We start from the raw sequence: 19071 nt of genomic DNA, 5'->3' as shown, positions 1-19071 counted from the left end.
AACACCTCCGGCTATAAACCTCCTCCCAGGCCAGCTGCAGACAGAGGCCATCACAATGGGCTCCCCGTGAGAGCACGAGTTGCCCAAAAGAAAACAGGCAGGGTTTAGATTCAGTTGCAATCAAGCCTCTAGGTTAGATGTCATCTACTCCAAAATCCCGTGCCAGTCACAGGCCCATCACTTTGCCTGTGCTACTAACAGCTGAAAGGCTTAAGAGCGAACCGATTAAACTGGTCCAAACCTCTTGGTGCCCTGTATGATGCTGGTTCAGACTGGGAAGGATCTCAGTCGGGGAGGGCCCTTAGCGGGCTGGTGGTCAGGCGAAGCGGCTTGAGCCCTTCCACCATTGTTTCCATCTCTTCTGGCTGCAGATTCCCTGGATTACAGTGTGCACGGTGTACTTGGTCCCCAGCAGGTCCCTTGGTTTAATTCATGGAACAATTTTAATTTGTCATTAGCTCTTTTTAAAAAAAAAAGAGCAAAGAAAAGAAATGGCAGGGCCGGGTTATTTACAGGACAGGGCTAGATTGCCTTGAACTCCAGAAGGATTGATGAGAAAAATTTCTGAGCAGAGAGGCCATCAGTACCTGACCCAGCTGTGGGTACATGTGAGCAGCTTGGGCACACGCGAGTGCAGGTACGAGGCTTCCCCGCCACAGAGCACACGCCTGCAGCCGCAGAAGCCGTTCTGCCATGTTATCTCCAAGTCCACCTCTATTTATGTTGAGTTATTTACTGAAGGCGACATTTATGGGTTCATAATTAGTAAGACAAGGCAGCGCCGGGGTGTTTAAGATAGCCCGGCTCTTAGCGCGGCGCAAACCCATCAGCGTCTGCAATGACCCGTGACAGTGATTAAATTAGTGAGATGAGTCACGGGGCTCACAGATCAGGCTCATGCTGGATATCAGCCCCCAGCCTCCTTCAAGGGGGCTGGGAGGCAAGGTGGCTGCATCTGTGCTTTGCTGGGCACAGCTGTGACGCTGAACTGCTGCATTACTTACCCCAGGGCTGCTGGGCAGATAGGTACTCGTGCTGGAGACGCCCTTGGACCCGCGGGCATGACGGAGCAGGCAGCAGGGGATGGGAGAAGTTATGGGGTGCAGGAACAAGGAGCAGGAGCTGGGGCAGCATGGGAAGAGCATCACTGAGGGGGGCAGAAACCCCTGGACCCAGCCTGTCTCTCCCCCCATAAGCAGGACCACAGGGAGGGTGCTTTTCCCCCAGCAACTCCATCCACCCTGCATGCAGTGCCTGGGGGAGGACGGCTGCTAGCTCCCAGCGTAGCCAGCGCTGGCAGACCTGCCTCCGCCCACAGCCCGGGGCCGATTTCATGTTCAGCAGCATTACGTTATAGCAGACGTGCAATTCAGAGGACCCTGCAGCGCCCTAATGGCGGTCCACGGCTCCGTGATGGGGCTGGGCCGGCGGGCAGGCAGCTGCTAGGGCTTCGCAGAGACACGTTATCGATTCTGATGCTCGAAGACGCGCAACCTGGCCTCCCGGGGATCGGCTCCTCTTCCCCCCGCCAGCACCGGGGGCTCGGCTCAGCTGCCCCTGGAGCTAGCAAACCCAGCCGAGCCTGCATTGATGGGTGATGGAGAGCACCTCGCTGTTGGGACAGGGGATTGCCTCTGCCTTTCCCTCTCCCCAGACATCCCCTCTGCAACCCACTCTTTGTCCCCGCTGCCTGGTACAGAAACAGTCCCGCACAGCTCCTGCATCCATCCATCCCCATCCTGTCACTCAGCCTCCTCTGGCCTGTGGCACCGCCAGCCTGCTCCCTAAATGAAATTAAAGGCCCAGCCACGCCACAGATTCTCCGGTGCCCAATATCCTTCAAAAACCTATTAGGCTTTATGGGGAGCTGTCTCCATATACACAAGAAATGGCTCTGCGCTCAGCTGTTTACAAACCGCTGCCTCACCGCAGACTCATTTTTAAACTTCCCCATTTCTCGGCAGCTCCTCACATGCCTTCCACCCAGACCTTGGACCACCTGCCAACATTAGAGGGGTCCGAACGTTAACCACGTCCTGAGCATCCGTCTGCTCCAAAACCCCGGCAGGCTGGGGCTGAGAGTGTGTTTAGGACCCTGCTCGAACGTCTCTAAAAGGGTTAGAAACCCCGGAGCTAGGGCCTGAAGTTAAACCCATTTCAAGGCAATCTTTCAAAGCAAGTCCTCCCTTTCCAATGAATTTTGTTGTAGACATACAGGGGCCTGCACTGCACTCCCGCAGCACTTTCCGGCTGCTTCACGACTCCTCCAAGTACATTGCAAACGATTTACTCACCCCCCTTTGGCTTGTATGCGCTTCCCTGCTACTTCTGGGGTTAGGGAAACTGAGGCAGAGCAGGGAAGTGACTTGCATGGGCTCAAGATGCAACGACCGCCCAACAATGTGCCAGGCGAGAGCTGGGAAGGACGTTTCCCTGCAGAGCATCACAAGCGCTATGTGAGGGGGTGCTGGCCAGTCCCTGCTGCACGCCCGGCTTCACCTGTGTCACCCCCCTAACCCACTTGCTTTCTTGCCATAATTAAACACGCTCAAAATTTTGCAACAGGGGAGAAAAATAAGTTGCAAGGAGACCGTGGAGGAAATGTGAGGACGCCAGCAGATTCGACAAGTGCTTCTGCGGCTTTTCAAGTGCCCTTCAAGCCGGCCTGATTAGAGCCGTTTCATACAAAAGCTCCCAGAGGGGCAGCGTGGGGCTGAGCTGCAAGGTGCGGGCTGCTGGGGAGGGCTGCGTGGGCTCTGAGCAAATGCTGGCGGGGGGAGGTCCTTCAAAGCCAGGACCCTTCCTGCCTTGGGAAGGAGGTGGCAGCACAAGCCCCCTTGCAGCAGGGCACAGGGAGGTCCCGCCAGAGGCAGCAAGGCTGGTTTCGCTCACCCAGGGGGAAGCAGCCGCCAGCCAGGGGGTGGGCGCCTGAGAAACCCCACAGACAGAGCAGCTCAGCCGCGCAGCTCCAAGGCAACCGCCAATCAGCCCAAATTGGATCATCCATGTGCTAATGACAAACTGCCTGGGTCAGGGAGGGAGTCTCCAGCTCAATAACTGATGCTTCCTGCTCAATAACAACCTCTTGTTTACTTGCCAACTGGACCGCGAGGTCCCTCGAAGCCGCCTGCCCCTCCGTGAAGCCCAGGAAGGACTTGTGGCACACCTTGGGGGCCCTGGGGGACCCTCACCACCTTGCACAGGCACCAAGCAAACAAGGCTGGCAGGCCCCCAGGCCTCCCTAGCCCTCAGGGAGACCGATCCCCCTCTTCCAGCCGAGCGTGAGAGATGACCACCTGGGACGCAGCTTCTCAGCTGGTCTCACTGCAGCAAGGGGAGTTGAAGTTGGATATTAGGAAAAAACTCTCTCACTAGGAAGGCAGTAAAGCACTGCAACAGATTACCTAGGTTGTGGGATCTCCATCCTTGGAGGGGTTTAAGACCTGGCTGGACAAAGCCTTGGCTGGGATGATGTAGTTGGGGCTGGTCTTGCTCGGAGCAGGGGGTTGGACTAGAAGTGACCTCCTGAAGTCCTTTCAACCCTCATTGCCTATGATTGTAGCTTCACTTGGATCCAAGCAGCAGCAAGTCAGATCCACAGGCCAGACCCGGGCCAGTGCATGGTCATAGCCAGCATTCAGGTTTCCACCGATGGTTGCTCGGTCCTTCTGGAAGCAGCTTGACCCCTGAGATGTAGGGACAGCCAAAGACAGCAGCTGTGGAGAGCTGGGGTGAGCCTGCAGGTTTTGGCACTTGCTGGAAATCCTAGTCAAGGCCAGCATTAATTTAAAAAAGCCAAGGGAGAGCCTGGCTGGGAGCTTTCTGAGAAACCACATCGGTGCTGCCTCAGCCAGCAAACTTATTTGTTGAGAAGGGGAAAGTTTCAAAGTCTCCAATATTTTGCCAGGCTGCATAAGCCAGGTCCTGCCCTGCTGGGCCCATCACTATCTGGGCTCCGCTAGCCTCTCACTTGCCCGTGACCCCGTCTCACAGTCCCATTTTCAGAAGGAATTGGAGCCCGTTGAAAATCTGGACCTGCTCATGCATCAGCAAAAGCCCGTCTAGCCAGACACGGAGCTGGGCTCCATCACAGCCCAGCACCGGAGCTTACTGTCGAGGGAAGCAGGTCGCTGTCTCTAGGCTCGCAAACACTAGTGGGGCCAAATGCTTCGATTTCCAGCAAAGCACTTACCGTGCGGCAGACCGTAGGGCGAATACTATCCCATGCCAAGGGCACGTGTGACCCGGAGGCTGCTGCTGCTACCAGGCATCTTGTGGAAACACAACTATTGCGGCAGGTGCCCCATAACCCCAGGGAAAATGGGCAGCCTCTGGCGCATGCACACATGGAAAACAAGGCTAAAAGGATCGTGCTGATTAGCTCCCTGAGAACAGACGGCCCGATAGAAACCGCATTAAAATCTCTTTAAGAAAAAACCCAGGAGAAAGCTTGGAGCTAATGATGCCACAACGGAGGCAGCAATTAGGCGGCCCTCTCTGCTCCAGGCCCTACGCCAAGCCCTGCTTTAGTGCCCAAGCACTCGCCTTCATTGCCCAGACATACCAAGCTCCTCAGCTGGCCTCTGTCCTTGCCCAGGGTCCACTGGAGCCCCGCTGGCCCATGCAATGCTGCAACCCAGTCGTGAGTGAGAAAGACCAGGGAGGGGCACAGAAGCATTTGCCCCTCACCCCCATGGGACTGCTCCGGTTTGGAGGCTGCTGGGGATCACTCACACTCATGGTGCAAGCATCCCACCCCTGCCAGCCTGCCTGCCCTCCTGAGAAGAGAAGTTTGGCAGGCCCCACGGCCCAGGCCATCCCCAGCCTCTCCACGGAGGCTGCCCACAAGACAGCCCCAACAAACACTGGCCGAGATGGCTGCAGGATGAGCCGTCCCCAGAAGCATCCGCAAAGGAGACCCCGGCTGGACCTGGCTGAGGTGCCACCTTCCAGGCGTGGGCACCGCCCGGGTTCGGTCTGACGCAGCCCAGTCCACGGCCTCAGCTGCAGCCCCAGCCACCCTGGGCACCGTCCCTAGCTCAGCTGAAGCCTGGCTCTTGCTTTTTATTATCCAGATTCAATAACAGCAAGCAGCTCCGAGCTGCCCGGGCTCCTGGGAGGCGACGTGCCGTCCGCTAACAGAGCCGAGAAATCAAATTAGCCCCGGCGCTGCACTCGCTCTCCGCCTGACACGGCTATTGGCAGCCGAGGGGGAGTTCATCAGGGCCTCGCACTAATTCTTATCTCGTTTAAGTGACTCCACGCTGCCAGATGATGCAATTTGCACTGGGCTGCGGCCGAGGGCTCCGATTCCTGCCTATCTGTTTTGCCATCAGTTCCATTAATAGGAAATTTCTTCAGGGAGATCTTGATTGCTGCACTGTCTGCAACCCAAAGAGAGAAAGGAAGGAAGAAAAAGCCCCTGCGATGAATCTCGCCTGCAGGTCCTGCCACCCCGGCCTGCTCCCTTCAATTAGAGAGTCTCCGAGGAGCCCTGTGCCCGGATGCTCACCCAGAAGCGGGGAATTGAAATGAGAAAGCCTCATTCAAGTCCAGGCTGGTGCCAAGAGAGTGAAGTCATCCCTAATGGATGGGGTGCAGCTGCCTGGGCCCTGCCTCCTCCAGGAAACACATGGGCCCTGCTCTGACCTGGCTGCAAGGTGCCCCGCTGTCCGGCATCTGAATTAAACAACACCCTCAAAGGCAAATGCCTGCCAGCACGGCAGCAGGGAGCCACCCTGCCTGTCATACCAGTAGTGGTTCTCCCCCTCCACTGGTTAGCTGCTTTCCAGTTGTAATAGCAAAAGGGGCTTCAGCACCTGGGCTTTGCATTGGCCAGCCCTGGGGATTTGCTGGTGGGTCTTCTAATAATGGTGCTTCCCCGTGTCTGAAACGAGCAGCTGTTTTGGGGGGAACCTCTGTTTTCATGGGCGCATGGTGCAGAACTGACAGTGCACGCTGGGGGAACGGGCCTGCCCCAAGGCCACAAGACTGTCAACAATAAAAGCTGGTTACGTACTTCCAGCACTGGTGTTTGGGAGTCCAGGATGGAGGCCCTTCAGCGCTCCTGAAATGCCAGTCGCGCCTTCCATTTGTCTTTGCTGAACTCAAACAGAAAGCACACCGCTTGGACTATCAAATGGGATCCATAAATAATCACAGCCCCGAACAGCTTCTACAAACCCAGCTATCCCAGGGAACAGCCAAGCCACGTTTGGTTTTCTCTCTCTAATGATGCCAGACTGAGTCTCATTTAAGATCTTACTGCTTTGATGCCTCTTGATTATTTATAAAGCAAACAAACACATCCAACATCATTGATCAATCTCTGTCCTTTGCTGGTCACACTCGGCGTGTCATGGCATCGCACTGTTCATCAATACTCGTGCTTTGCCTTTTGGAACCAACCCTTGGACTTTGGATGGTAATTTCTGTGTGAACCGTGTAGCACCACCGCCCCCAAGAAATGCTCCAAGACGACAAACAAAACCCTCTCCACCCTACCGGATGAGATGATAAATGTCAGCACAGACAAGGAGACAGGCTGAGGGATTAAGAACGATAGGCAAGAAGGGGAAAAGTTTGGGGCTCTCGTTAGAAATGCAGTGAAAGGCCTGATTCTCCCGCCGCTGTCATGAGTGCAAATCTGAATGAAAAGGGACTCTGGAGAAGCCCCTGGCGTGAAACCGGTGTGAGGTTGGTCTAAGAAGAGAACAAGCCCCAGGGGCAGGGAAGATAGACAGACAGAGCGGCAAAGACGGTTCTCACATGAGCTGACCGACCAGGGCTAGGCAAGTAAAACTCAGATCCCTTCTGGCAGCTGCATGGTGTCCGGGGGGAGAAAAAGCAAAAGAAATGCTTTCATTTAAAAAATTTTTTCACGGACATTTCACATCTTGCCAAAAAAAGTTCCAATTCAAACAGAAATGAAAACCTGTTAAACTGCATTTCTGTCTTCTGCTCTCTCCCCCGTTCTGCCATGCTGCGAAGGGTAGAAAACTCATAACACTGACTAGCAACCCATCTCCTCCTCCCAAGGCTCTCCTTTTGTTCCAATTTGGATCAAACCGGGACGTTCAGGTTGCAATCAAAAAGCTGCTGTTTGATTTTGGTTTTTGGCTTTGTAACAATGACAGATTGAAAACTTGAAAGCACGTAGACATATCCCAGGGGACTCAACACATTAGGGTAGAAAACATTTAGGGCGCATCTATTTCAATAGCCTATTTTAATGCATGTTAAAATGTCACTAAAAAAACCCACACTTTTTAGTTAATGTCCATTCAGATAGGCTAATATGCATTAAAGTGTCACTAAAAACTGTGCTCTTTAGTTAATTTGCATTAATATAAGTTAATGCACATTTTCATAGCATCTCACAACGGAGGTACTCAATTTAATGTGCATTAACTAAAGCACATCAATGGATGTGTAGATACACCCTTGGGGAGCAGAGAGTTCCCTAGTGCAGCTGCTTGTTCAGACCCTCTCCAGTCTCAACCTCAGCTCAGCCTCACTTGCACCTTCCTCTTCTTTCCCCTCCCTCTTCTTTCCATCTCACCATCCTGTAGAGGAAGTAAACTCTCTCCCCCTCCCCTTCTCCTTCATGTCAAGCCTCCTCTCAGTTAGACTGCAAACTTTTGGGGACAGGGCTACCTACTAGCCTGTGTTTGTACAATGCAAAGCTCAGTGGGGCCCTGTTCCTGGCTGGCCCCGAGGCACTAACATGATAAACACTCTGCACCACGATTAGCAGCAACAACGGTGCATAATTCTCTGACCAGTTAAAACACATGGCACATTTTGGTACAAAAAAACCAAGCCAAGACACTGTTCAATAAAATCGGGCCTGTAGTTCTAGCATGGCCTCCCCTCTGTTTAAAAAGAAAAAAAAATACAAATTAAAAATAACCTGACCGTTGTTATAACTTCAACCTTCTTGGCTTCAAAGTCCCTCCATTGTTTTCATGAATTAAATGGCACTCAGCTGCAAAATCCAAAGGTTATTTAAAGTGCGTATTGCCTTGCAGAGGGGCTGTCTGTGGGGGAATCATTCAGGCAGGGAGAAGCCAGAGCCCGCATCTATCTACTTAGCTTATCTGCTCATCTCCTCACACCTCACAGCACCCTTCAAAGGATCTGGCTGCACCCCGGCACCCTGGCTGAGAATCACTGATCTAGACACACACACACAGGGAATGAGGAGAAAAACCCGAAGTTATGACCGACGCAGCTACTGCAGTCATCAGAATTGCATCAACGTAGCCCATGCCGAATGCGGGCGAGCGCATGAAAGTCAGGCGCCGACAAGCAGATATTTAACTGAACGGTGATGGTTGCAGTATGAGTAAGCCACTAACTGGCCCCGCAGCCCTCACCATGTGTACCAGAGACATATTTGTGCAGCGATGTTTTAATAGAGCCCGCTGCTGGGATTCTCACTCTTTCCATACCACACATTAACAAAGCCATAGATAGCAGTACTTATGCCCACTAAATTCCCATCTCGCCATCAGAGATCCCTGTTTATTGCAAGGACAGGCTGTGAGAACACAATCACAGACACACCATCCTCAGCAGCTCTGTCTGACACAGCTTTTAAGCAGGACTCGGGTAACAAATTGTTTCCCAGGTCAGCCTCGCAGAGACACAACAGTGCCCTCCCTGGCTGGGGAGAGGCTGAGAGGCATGGAGCATTTGTCTGGGACCACACGGCGTGACATCAGTCAGGGTGGGTGGGTTGCTCTTCTATCCTCCCAGCCTGAAACTTGATGCAGCAGAGGCGACTGATTGCAAGATTAATTAGGCATTTTCAGAACCCTGACAGTCGGGGGAAAGCGAACAAAAAGTGCTGCCTGCTTCCCGGACGAGGTTCGCTTCATCTGCAGCGGGAAGGCTGGAGAGAGTGCAAAGGGAGTGACCATGGACAAGAGCCAGGAGACTCGCCTGCATGTGGAATAGCTAAGCCAGCGCCCGGGACCCACTGAACCAGCACCATGGTGCTCTCGGCTCGGTGGGCATTGCTCACCCTGGCCCTGGCTGCCTTTGAGCTGCAGAGTGAAGGTAAGGAAACTTGCGGCAAAGTTGAGGGAGTGTTTGCAGGGGCTGGGAGATGGGGACAGTTGCTTGCACATGGCCCTGGGGGCTTTTCTGGGTGTATTTCATGCAGATTTTTTTTGCCCCCAAGAGCATCAGTGTGATCACTAACAGGCTGTGCATCTGCACACCTGGCAGCACAGTGGGGGCATGGGGATTTACACACCAGCTTGAGACCTGTTGACCAAACGCTTGAGCTCGGTGATCAGGTTTGTCCCCTCGTGCTTTGTGCATTGTAGAGCAGGACTGAGCCCTGTGGATGGCAGCGCACAGACAGCTGCTGCTGCAAGGGCTCTCCCTGCTCAGCACTCAGACCGGCACTGCCAGCTCCCACAAGGAATCTCACTTCTCACCACAGCGCTTTCGGCACCAGCAGGAGGGGACCCGGGGGCCGGCAGAGCCCAGCAGTACCAGCGGGCATGTGTCTGGGGTCTGGCCCTGCTCCTGGCATGCTACGTGCTCTCCTTTGCTATGGGGGCATTTCTGGCTCTGAAGCTTTGTGCAATGATCTAGCATTAGAGCGAGGCTGCTCACAAGGCGACAAAGCCATCGTTCACTTGGGTTAATGATGTCAGGGGGCAAAATCTCCCCATGTGTCAATCAGTGCAGTGTCACAAGTGATTGCACCAGCTGAGCTTCTGGGGTTCGGGGCGAAGGGCTGGCATAAAACCCTGTTAGGGGACCAGCATCAGCAGCAATCTTTGTGCCACAGCTTGACAAGCTCCTAATGGGAACAGTGCGACCAGGGGATGCGCTCAGCATCTGAGCACAGGGCCCTTCCAGCTCCAGCACGCTCCTGGCTCAGAAATAGAGCTGCTCCACTCACATCTCCCCTTCCCAGGGACCCACGCTGCATGCTGCAGCCCCCACCCTGCACATTGGGCGGCTGCCGCCGGCTCCCCGCAGACTCTGCACCTCTCTGGTGCATGCAGGAACCACAGAAACCACCAGGACCCCTCCAGCAGCAGGTGCATGTCCCAGGCCTTTCCATCTTCTATTTTTTCCTTTCAAGCTGCTTTCTCTGGGCTCCCCCACCTTCGCGTGCCAAGCCAGGAGGCTGTGGTTTCCATTCTGTACATACACAGGCCGGATCCCATGAGCCCAGAAATCCCTTCCTGCTGAGTAATAATTATCTGTCACTTGAGAACCGGGTGAACACGAGACACTTATTATCCACCTCCACCATTCAGCCAAGCCCATTAAGGCTGCTTTCTATCCAATGCCTCCCCATTTCTGCTCTCTGTGTGCCAGTGCCACAGCCTTTCAAAGTCCAGGGGTGAACAGGCAGACCTGGGAGCAAAGGAAACACCACGAGTGGTGGACTGGATCTCAGTGGGAGTTTGAAAAGAAAAAGTAATCTCCTACTTTCATGCTGTGGGGCTGTTTGTACGCACACGCCATGCGGCGCATCACTGCACACCTCTTCCGAATTCCAAGCATCCATGTTTTACTTAAAAAGCAAGTCAGCTTCAGAAAAAAAAACCACTCTATTTTAACAAAAATGCTGAAATGTTAAATTTCCCCCATAAAGCACCCGGAGACAAGCTGCTGCACTGGGGCACACCTGATAGCTTCCAGGGTCTCCTCCCAGTGTGCGGTGAGTCCCAGGGTCACTGCAGACTCCGTTCCCCCCCACCCAGGACCATGTTTGCAGGAGCGCCTGACCCCATTAACAGTGGCTCTTCCGTGGGCCGGAGGGCATCTCAGTTCTGCACGTGGGTGAAGCTGCCATGCAAAGCACCTGCAAGGGGAGAGGGAAAAAACCCTTGTTTATTTAAGAATAGCCAAGTCAGGACAGGAGATGGATATTAAGGCAGAGAGAAAGGCATCCTGGTAAGACCTTCCTACTACTTCATTAAGCCAATGGACCTGCCAAGTGACAGGTTTAAGGCTCTTTCGACCTCCAGGAACTACTGGGGTTTATTAGGCGATGATGGATTCTGTGACAAAGACGTCTGTGGCCCAAGCCTCCAGTCCAATGGAAAGCAAGATCAAAGGAGGACCGCAGCAGAGATGCCAGGATGCAACATCACGTGCGCGGATCTTCATCTGAGCTTTCCACACCCGAGTCACTTCCATCCCAAATGCAAAGTGAAGTTCCCATGCCTGCTGGCTCCTGCACGGGCCATGGGGGAGCTGCGCGGCCTCCCCGCTCCCCTGCGCCCACCCTGGGCACGTGCACCAGGGAGCTGTCCAGCTGCAACAATGCTGAAGAGCTCTAGTTTTTTGTATGAAAAGCTGTGCTGATTCAACAGGCACACTCAAGGAGCACTTTGTGAGCACTGGCCTGGTCCTTTTATGGAGAAATCACTGGAAATGTCCAGATGGGACAACAGTTTTGGACAAGAATATTGCCCCTCAAAACAAACAAACAAAACAAAGCAAATTTGTGTCAACCGACATATTTTCAGATTGTGTGTCAATTTTGGGTCATAATCTCCAGCTAAAGGGAAAAAAGTTAATAAAAAAGTGTTTGGGCACAACAGGCATTCAACATTTCCGTATTTTTGTTAACGCAGAACATCTTCATTTGGATACTGACTTCAAATTTTAATTAAAAAGTATAAATGCTTTAAACCCATTCAAGGCAAGCTTTTGGGCACAAACATGCCTCTTCAGGCATGCAACACCAGCAGAGTCTCCCTATGCCTAAAGAAGGGAAGCCTGAAAAGAACATTTTTTTTTTCCAACTATTTAGTTGGTCTAATAAAAGATATCACATCTACTCAAAGAACCTTGCCTGCCTCTGTCCTTAGACCAACACAGCCACTAATCAACAACCCTTAGACCCATTCAATGCTTTGTTTGGCTCCAAGCAACAACGGTGAGCATTAATGACATTATTTTACCTCTCATTTCACTGAAAGTCTTGAGAAGTTTCCAGGTCAGCCTCCCAGGTCGTGTGTGCCAGAGCCAGCTGCAACCAACTCCAGCTCAAGGACCACTCGGGCTGAGTCTGCAGTGCAATGGCAAGGCAATGCCCTTTCCTCACTCATTTGTCTTTAACACACGAGCAGGGGCTCTTCTTGGCCTGCTCCCTGTTGCACTTGCCAAGAAGGGGGACACAAAAAAAGATGTTGCACTTTTGAGTATTATGCATATTATAACAGGAGCCCACAGGTGATGCAAAGACAGCAGCCTCACTGCACTAGGTGCTGTACAGGCACTTAGCAAGAGCCAGTCCCTGCTGTGAGGAGCTTCTCTTCCTGATGAGCAAGGCGGACAAGGACAGGTGAAAGAAAGGATTGTGAAGCCCATTGTACAGATGGGAAACTGAGGCATTACATGAGTTTGCAAAGATCAGACAGCCTGTGACAGAGCAGGGGCCTGACTTAGGCTGGGCCCTTCCCACCATCTCATCTCACTGTTCCCTGATGAGCATCAATTTTTTCCCCATTAGCTGCTCGGAGAGGGAAGAACAAGACGATGGGTACAGCCAAGCCGGCCCTGCTCCAGCTCTCTGAACACCTGCTGACTCATTACAACAAGGGCGTCCGGCCAGTTCGAGACTGGAGGACAACCACCAACGTAGCCATTGATGTCATGGTCTATGCCATTCTCAACGTGGTAAGTGCTCTGCTGGCTCAGCAGGTTTAACACCTCCAGGGTTGTCAAAGATGTGGGGGAGCAGGGTCTCCTGAGCCTCTGGAGAGGGCACATGCATCATGTGGATGCATGAGGCTCTTCCTATCCATACGTACAAGAAGAAGAGACACACCCTTCCTAGGATCTGGGGCAGCTGAGAAAACCAAAGGGGAAGTCAGATTTTCCAGGGCCCAGAACCCCACTTAGGCACCTCGATTCACGAGGGATTCACAAGTGTCTAGCACCTGGCTTGCTGAGATGGTCGGGTAACCGGGAGCTCCATACACCATCTGCATTATTCAGTGCATCCCGTGACATGGCCCCAACCAGGCACGAGGCTGCTTTGCTGCAAGAAGCCATGCCCAGTGAGATACCTCCTTATAGGGCTGGGCATCTCCATGGGAAGGGGGTGGAAGCAGCCCCAGGCATAGCCCTTGGCTTTAGGGTGGGCTGGCTCAACTTCTAGAGCTGAGAGCATCTCTGCCCAGGGACTAGCCAGGGAATGGCCAGGCCAGCAGGCCAGGAAAGCGGAGGAGCCTCCACGTGGGCCATCAGGTGGGAATCCTTCCTCCTGTTACCTGGTGATCTCCTCGCCTGTACATCTCTCCTCCTCCTGGGTGTTTGCCCAGTGCTCTCTGGTGCCCGATGCTTGCTCCTATCCATGTCTTCCCTGCTCAATCCCAGTCCACTGCTTCAGCAGCTGCAGACACCAATGTCCCTTTGACCACCTCACGTTTGCTTTTCTGTCCGTCCCCAGGATGAAAAGAATCAGGTGCTGACAACCTACATCTGGTACAGACAGGTGAGTGGAAAGGGGGCCCTGCCTTGCTGCCCCCACCATCTCTACACCAGGGCAGAGACCACCTTCTCCTCATTATCAGAGAAACCTGCCCTTGCCAAAATGGGGAATTCTCCTAACAAGCAATAGGGCCCAGAAAGGTTTGCACGATCTCCCAGGGATCATAAGGCTCGTCCCTGTAACAACGGAGACACGACTGCCACAGGGCAGAGCTCACTAGTGCCCCAGAACCACAGACGTAGGTGGTCCAGGGAACACACGTGAAGGGGTCACATCCTTGTGTGGTGTAGCAAGGCCTAATCCGTAACGTGGGATGTGCTCATGTGAGGTTGGTTCTCCCATGCAATGCACAGCTGGGTGGGGGCGATCCCTGGGCACCCTGGGCCGGCTTTGTCCCAGACACAGTGCTGGCAGGCATCTGCCAGAAGTAGGGCCCTTGGATTCATACGGGACTAGACCCAATCCCCAGAGCTGACCTGCTGTCCCCTTCTCCCCCCCGCAGCACTGGATCGACGAGTTCCTCAAGTGGCACCCCGAGGACTTCGATAACATCACGCAGGTGTCCCTGCCCACCGAGAGCATCTGGGTGCCCGACATCCTCATCAACGAGTTGTAAGTGCGGCGGGGCTGGCTCAGGGCCCTCGGGAGCAAGCGGGGAGGGGCTGCTCCCTCCCTGATGCCCCCCGGCTCCCATTGGTATGCTCAGCACAGAGCTGGCTCTCGCTCCCTCGCGCCGGCAGGCTGCAGATGGGGAGCAGCTCGGGAGCTGGGACATTTCCAATGCTGGCGCACCATAAACATCCGTAATTACCCGCGCGGCACTCGGGGGATGAGGAGGGGCGGCTCGGCTGTTCTGAGGAAGGCTTTGTGGAGCAAACACAATGCCGGGGCAGCTGCAGAGCTGCCAGCCCTTCCTGGGGACGGGCTCCATTGTCTTCAATACTCGGCGCAAGGAGCGTTTTGCTGCCCCATGCATGAGCCACGCTTTAAACTTCCCAGATCTGCCTTCTGCATGGGGAGGTGTCCCCTGTAGCGAGAGGCAGGGCTGCAGGACAGCATGGGGAAATCACAGCTGCTCCCTGTGGGCACGGCGAGTTTCCAAAGCAATGCCCAGCTACCATCCCACCCCCTTAGGGGAACATCCCAAGACCAGTGAAAGGCCCAGCCTTTCCTCCCATTCACCCTGACCCCCACTGTCAAATCGGCGTGGCTGATTTGAGCCCAGGGCATGGTTTTGTCACTGGGAGATAGACTGGAGATGCGTCTAGCTCAGTTGTGTTACCCGCTGCATTGGACATGGTGAAAGGGAGCGCGAGGCGGACATAGCTAGTGGGAAGGGGAAAAAAGGGGAATAATTTGTTATGGGAGAGTTTTACAAGGCCAAAGAGAGATCACGCCAGTAACCTGATTCACAAGCTCGCAGGGGGCTTCAGGCGAGGGGCAGGAGAGGCAGCCAATGCCTTGTATAGGGTTCACTGGGCAGAAATAGGTCCTATCCAGTCTCAAGCTGATCCTGAACCCCAGCTATCCCCTGGGAGACTGAGGGCTGCCCCTCCTGGGCTGGCCCCTGCCAGCATCTCGGTTAGAGTCACCCCAGGCAGTGCTGCCCTCCAGACAGAAGAAAACGGGCATCTGGGGGGTGCGGGGTTTGCTTTTCCCTGACGGCGGGGCCTTCCTCTGTGACCTTCAGCGTCGACGTGGGCAAGTCCCCCGACATCCCCTACGTGTACGTCCGGCACCAAGGGGAGGTGCAGAACCTCAAGCCCATCCAGGTGGTGACCGCCTGCAGCCTGGACATCTACAACTTCCCCTTCGACGTGCAGAACTGCTCGCTCACCTTCACCAGTTGGCTGCACAACAGTACGTCTCCCTTTGCCAGATTTCTGGAGGGGGGCAGGGACCAGGCCAGCAGAGAAAGCTAGTAGGACCTGGGTGAGGAACCCAAAACTGGGGTCTCAAAGAAAGCCCCATTGCAGGGCAGTCAGCACTTCAGAGCGGGAAGCCACTAGCTGCTCCCAGGGGGGAAGTATCCTCAGGGCGTGGGTGAGCAAGTGCTGTCCTAATCGCTCCCCTCTCCTCCTCCCTGCAGTCCAGGACATCAACCTCTCGCTCTGGCGGCATCCTGAGCAGGTGAAGTTTGACCGCAGCGTCTTCCTGAACCAGGGGGAATGGGAGCTGCTCTGCGTGCTCAGCCACTTCCGCGAGTTCAGCATCCAGGACAGCGACAGCTACCCCGAGATGAAGTTCTACGTAAGGGCCCTTCGGGCAGTGGGGCAGGGAGGGGGAGAGGGGGCAGATGCCATCACCTCCTCTCGGCTTGGGACACTGCCCTGCTGGCTCTGAAGAGATGCTGAGCTCTGCTCAGCAGACCCTGCTGTGCATGCCCAGCTCTGGAGAGGCCAGAGACTGCCACAGAGACGGTCAAGACCCAAGACGCATGCACGGAGCTGGCAGGGACAACGCTGGTTTGACTCCGATGAGCTTTTCTCCTCAGATAGGGACTCAGGACCACAGCCAGGACACCTCCCAAGGCAGGCCAGCTAGGCAGGGCCCTTACAAGGCCAGCTGGTCCAGCCCTGGCATCTGCTTGACATACAGTTAAAACCATGGGGTGCTGGAGATCCCAGCAGAAAATCCATCCCATGCTCTTTATTGGACACTGATGACTGTCAAAGACTCAGGAGGCTCCCAGTGCGAGGGCAGGGCAGAGTGATACAGGAGCTGCCTTTGCACCTGGAAATCCAGGAAAGCAGAGCTGCAGACCCTTGCCCCATGCCCAGCACCTGGGCCCCTTCTCTTAGACTGTTTCAGCTCCACAGATGCTCTCCAGAAATGCTCTCCCAAGTCAAGGCCAGAGTTGGGTGCACGCTTTGGAGGGTCTTGAGTTAAAGGTGCTTACCCTAATGAGACAAGAGCCGAGGCACTGGCGTGGCAGCAGCTGGAGAGGAGAAAGCAAGGCGAGTGGGGTTTGATCCTGAGGGACAGAAGAGTTCATCGTCCAGGGATGCTCTTGTTGAGAAAGGACCCTAACGGAGCTGGTAGAGACAGGCCGCCTCTGGCCTCTGTCACCAGCAGGGCTCCTCCTGCCTCCCTTCTCCTCTGTACTCGCAGGTCGTTATCCGGAGACGCCCCCTCTTCTATGCCGTCAGCTTGCTGCTCCCCAGCATCTTCCTCATGGTCATGGACATTGTGGGCTTCTACCTGCCTCCAGACTGCGGCGAGAGGGTCTCCTTCAAGATCACCCTGCTGCTGGGTTATTCTGTCTTCCTGATCATCGTCTCCGACACACTGCCGGCCACTGCCATTGGCACCCCGCTCATAGGTATGGTGGGGCCAAGGCCACCAAGGAGCACAGCCCATCCAGTGCCCATCTCCTTCAGACTCGAGAGGCAGGGGGAGGCTGGGGGGCAATGGAGAGTGGGCAGCCCAGGGACTGGAGCTGCTGGTACAGTAATCCACTGGGGAGAAGGTGGGGACCATAACAGCTCTGGGTAGAGCTGGGCATTGCAGGGGGCACTGGTCACAGGGCTGCAAAAGCTGGGCTGCCACAGGGCAGGAGATGGGGGCGCGGGGAGCTCGGCCAGCCCCTGCCTGCACCACATTGGGGTCTAGCTGCCTGCTAGCCCAAGCCAAACACTCACACCCCTGCCACCCTCTGGCAGGCATCTACTTCGTCGTGTGCATGGCCCTGCTCGTCCTCAGCCTAACCGAGACCATCCTAATCGTGCGGTTGGTGCACAAGCAGGACCTGCAGTCCCACGTCCCTGACTGGGTCAAGTGGCTGGTGCTGGACCGAGCTGCCATCCTGCTGTGCTGCCGTGACAGGAAGCAGGTCAGCCCCGCGTGGGCACAGAGCGCCGAGAGCACCCGGCACTTGGAGAGCAATGACAGCTCAAGTAAGAGCAGGGGTAGGGGAGGCCCCAGGGCACTGGGAAAAGGGGACCAAGATGCCAGGACCTGGGCTCCAAGCTGGCTTAATGGTCCATTGCCAGAACCTGCAAGGCAGCAAGGAGCTGCCCAGGCCCCTGGCTCTCTCCCAGGGAGGTTGGACTCAGGGACAGAGCAGGTGCTGTGTGGGCTGAGCTTTGACCCACATCCCAGGCAGAGCTTAGCACATGGATGGTAACACACCCCAAACAGCACGTGTGTCACCTAGTGAGACACGGGCAGGTCCTGTGTCTCCCTGAAGCAAGCCCCCTTCATCTACAACAGCAACAGCTGGGTGTAGGGGGGCACCAGGCTTGGCCGCGGGCTGGTTCCCAGTGCTCCCAGAGCATGAAGCCTTGACTCTGGGGGGTGGAAGACTGAGGCTGACATTGTCCCCAATATCAGCTGTCAGCCAGGAACAGGGGGAGGAGGGAGGGGACACAGCCCTGCAGAGCAGGCCATGCTGTTACCTGCAAGCCCCACTTCAAGCAACTCTTGGGCCCACAGCCAAGCTGAACCACTACAGCGGCGAGACCCTCCAGGAGTACGAGGGGGCAGGAGACACGAGGCCCATGCTGGCCCCCCTGGCCCGGGGGGAGAGCCCAGCCATGATGCACAGCATCCTCCAGGAGATCACTGCCATCCGCCACTTCCTGGAGAAGCGGGATGCCTCCCGCGCCATCGCCTGCGAGTGGCTGCAGGTGGGCTACGTGCTGGATGCCCTGCTCTTCCGCGCTTACCTGGTGGCCGTGCTGGCCTATAGTGTCACACTGGGCGTGCTCTGGTCCATCTGGCAGTACGCCTGAGCTGCGATGGCAGCACAGACGGGGTGCTCCGAGGCCGGAGCTTCAACACGGGGACTCTTGGTCCTCGGACTCACCTGCATATTGTGACCCAGGACCTCGGGTGGGCAGGCTGACCGCTCTGAGCTGGCTCAGGATGGAGTCTCACCTGGCCTCCAGAGGCAATATCTGGGGAAGGATGACCAGGTGCTGGTTAATTCCTTGCCAGGACTAAACCTTTGCCTCACCCCATTTCCATTCCCTGAGGAACTCCCTCCCCATTCTCCTGCTCCCTGAACACTCCCCCCACTCACCCTCCATGGCTGACCCACCGCTCCCCTCCCTCTGGACATCCCCAGGTAGAAGCTGGCAGCTTCCTACACACCACTGTAGCACCAGTCTCTGCCCGGAGCTTATGGCTGGGGGTCCGCCTACCCCACCCCCCTGCATGACAACTCTGCACCTTGCTGGTTCCTCTGAGACTCATGCCAATCCATATGCCTTTCCAAGCCTGCCCTTGAATGAGCACAATTGCTGTCAGGCTTCATTTGCTTAACGCCTCTCTTTAGGTGGCTGTCAAGGATGCTCCCAGGCCCCTTGATGGCCCAGTTAGTTGGTCCCCAGCACCCCAAACGCAGTGCCTGGTGCATTATGATGCCTTTAAGTGTCGCACCTAAAACACCCTGGAATGCAAAACCTCTCCTTTGCCCCAGCCCAGGACCCAGCATCAAATAAAGTGGGTTTAACTACACCGACGGGAGCAGAGCTTTTGTGCAGCTGCCTGCAGGGCTGGGATAGCCCCAGGTGAGGGTCCCACAGCGTGGTCATCCCTTTGAATGCACCGGGAAGGCAGTCAGGGCTGGCCAGACTCCGCTAGGTCAT

General features: G+C 55.3%; 1 protein-coding gene across 1 annotated transcript; it reads left to right on the top strand.

Moving 5' to 3' along the window:
* The first annotated feature begins 8454 nt into the window (after nt 1-8454).
* Nucleotides 8455-18940, top strand: HTR3A (5-hydroxytryptamine receptor 3A). Its single transcript, XM_019556533.1, has 9 exons — nt 8455-9063; nt 12497-12663; nt 13439-13483; nt 13983-14092; nt 15171-15340; nt 15570-15730; nt 16592-16802; nt 17143-17376; nt 17915-18940. Exons 1-9 carry the CDS (start codon nt 8997-8999, stop codon nt 18211-18213), a joined length of 1464 nt encoding a protein of 487 aa, XP_019412078.1. The 5' UTR covers nt 8455-8996; the 3' UTR covers nt 18214-18940.
* The last annotated feature ends 131 nt before the right edge of the window (nt 18941-19071 follow it).

This window comes from Crocodylus porosus, unplaced genomic scaffold (genome assembly GCF_001723895.1).
Source record: "Crocodylus porosus isolate Cpor-Errol unplaced genomic scaffold, CroPor_comp1, whole genome shotgun sequence".
NCBI lineage: Eukaryota > Metazoa > Chordata > Crocodylia > Crocodylidae > Crocodylus > Crocodylus porosus.
This window is presented reverse-complemented; position numbering and strand designations above follow the sequence as displayed.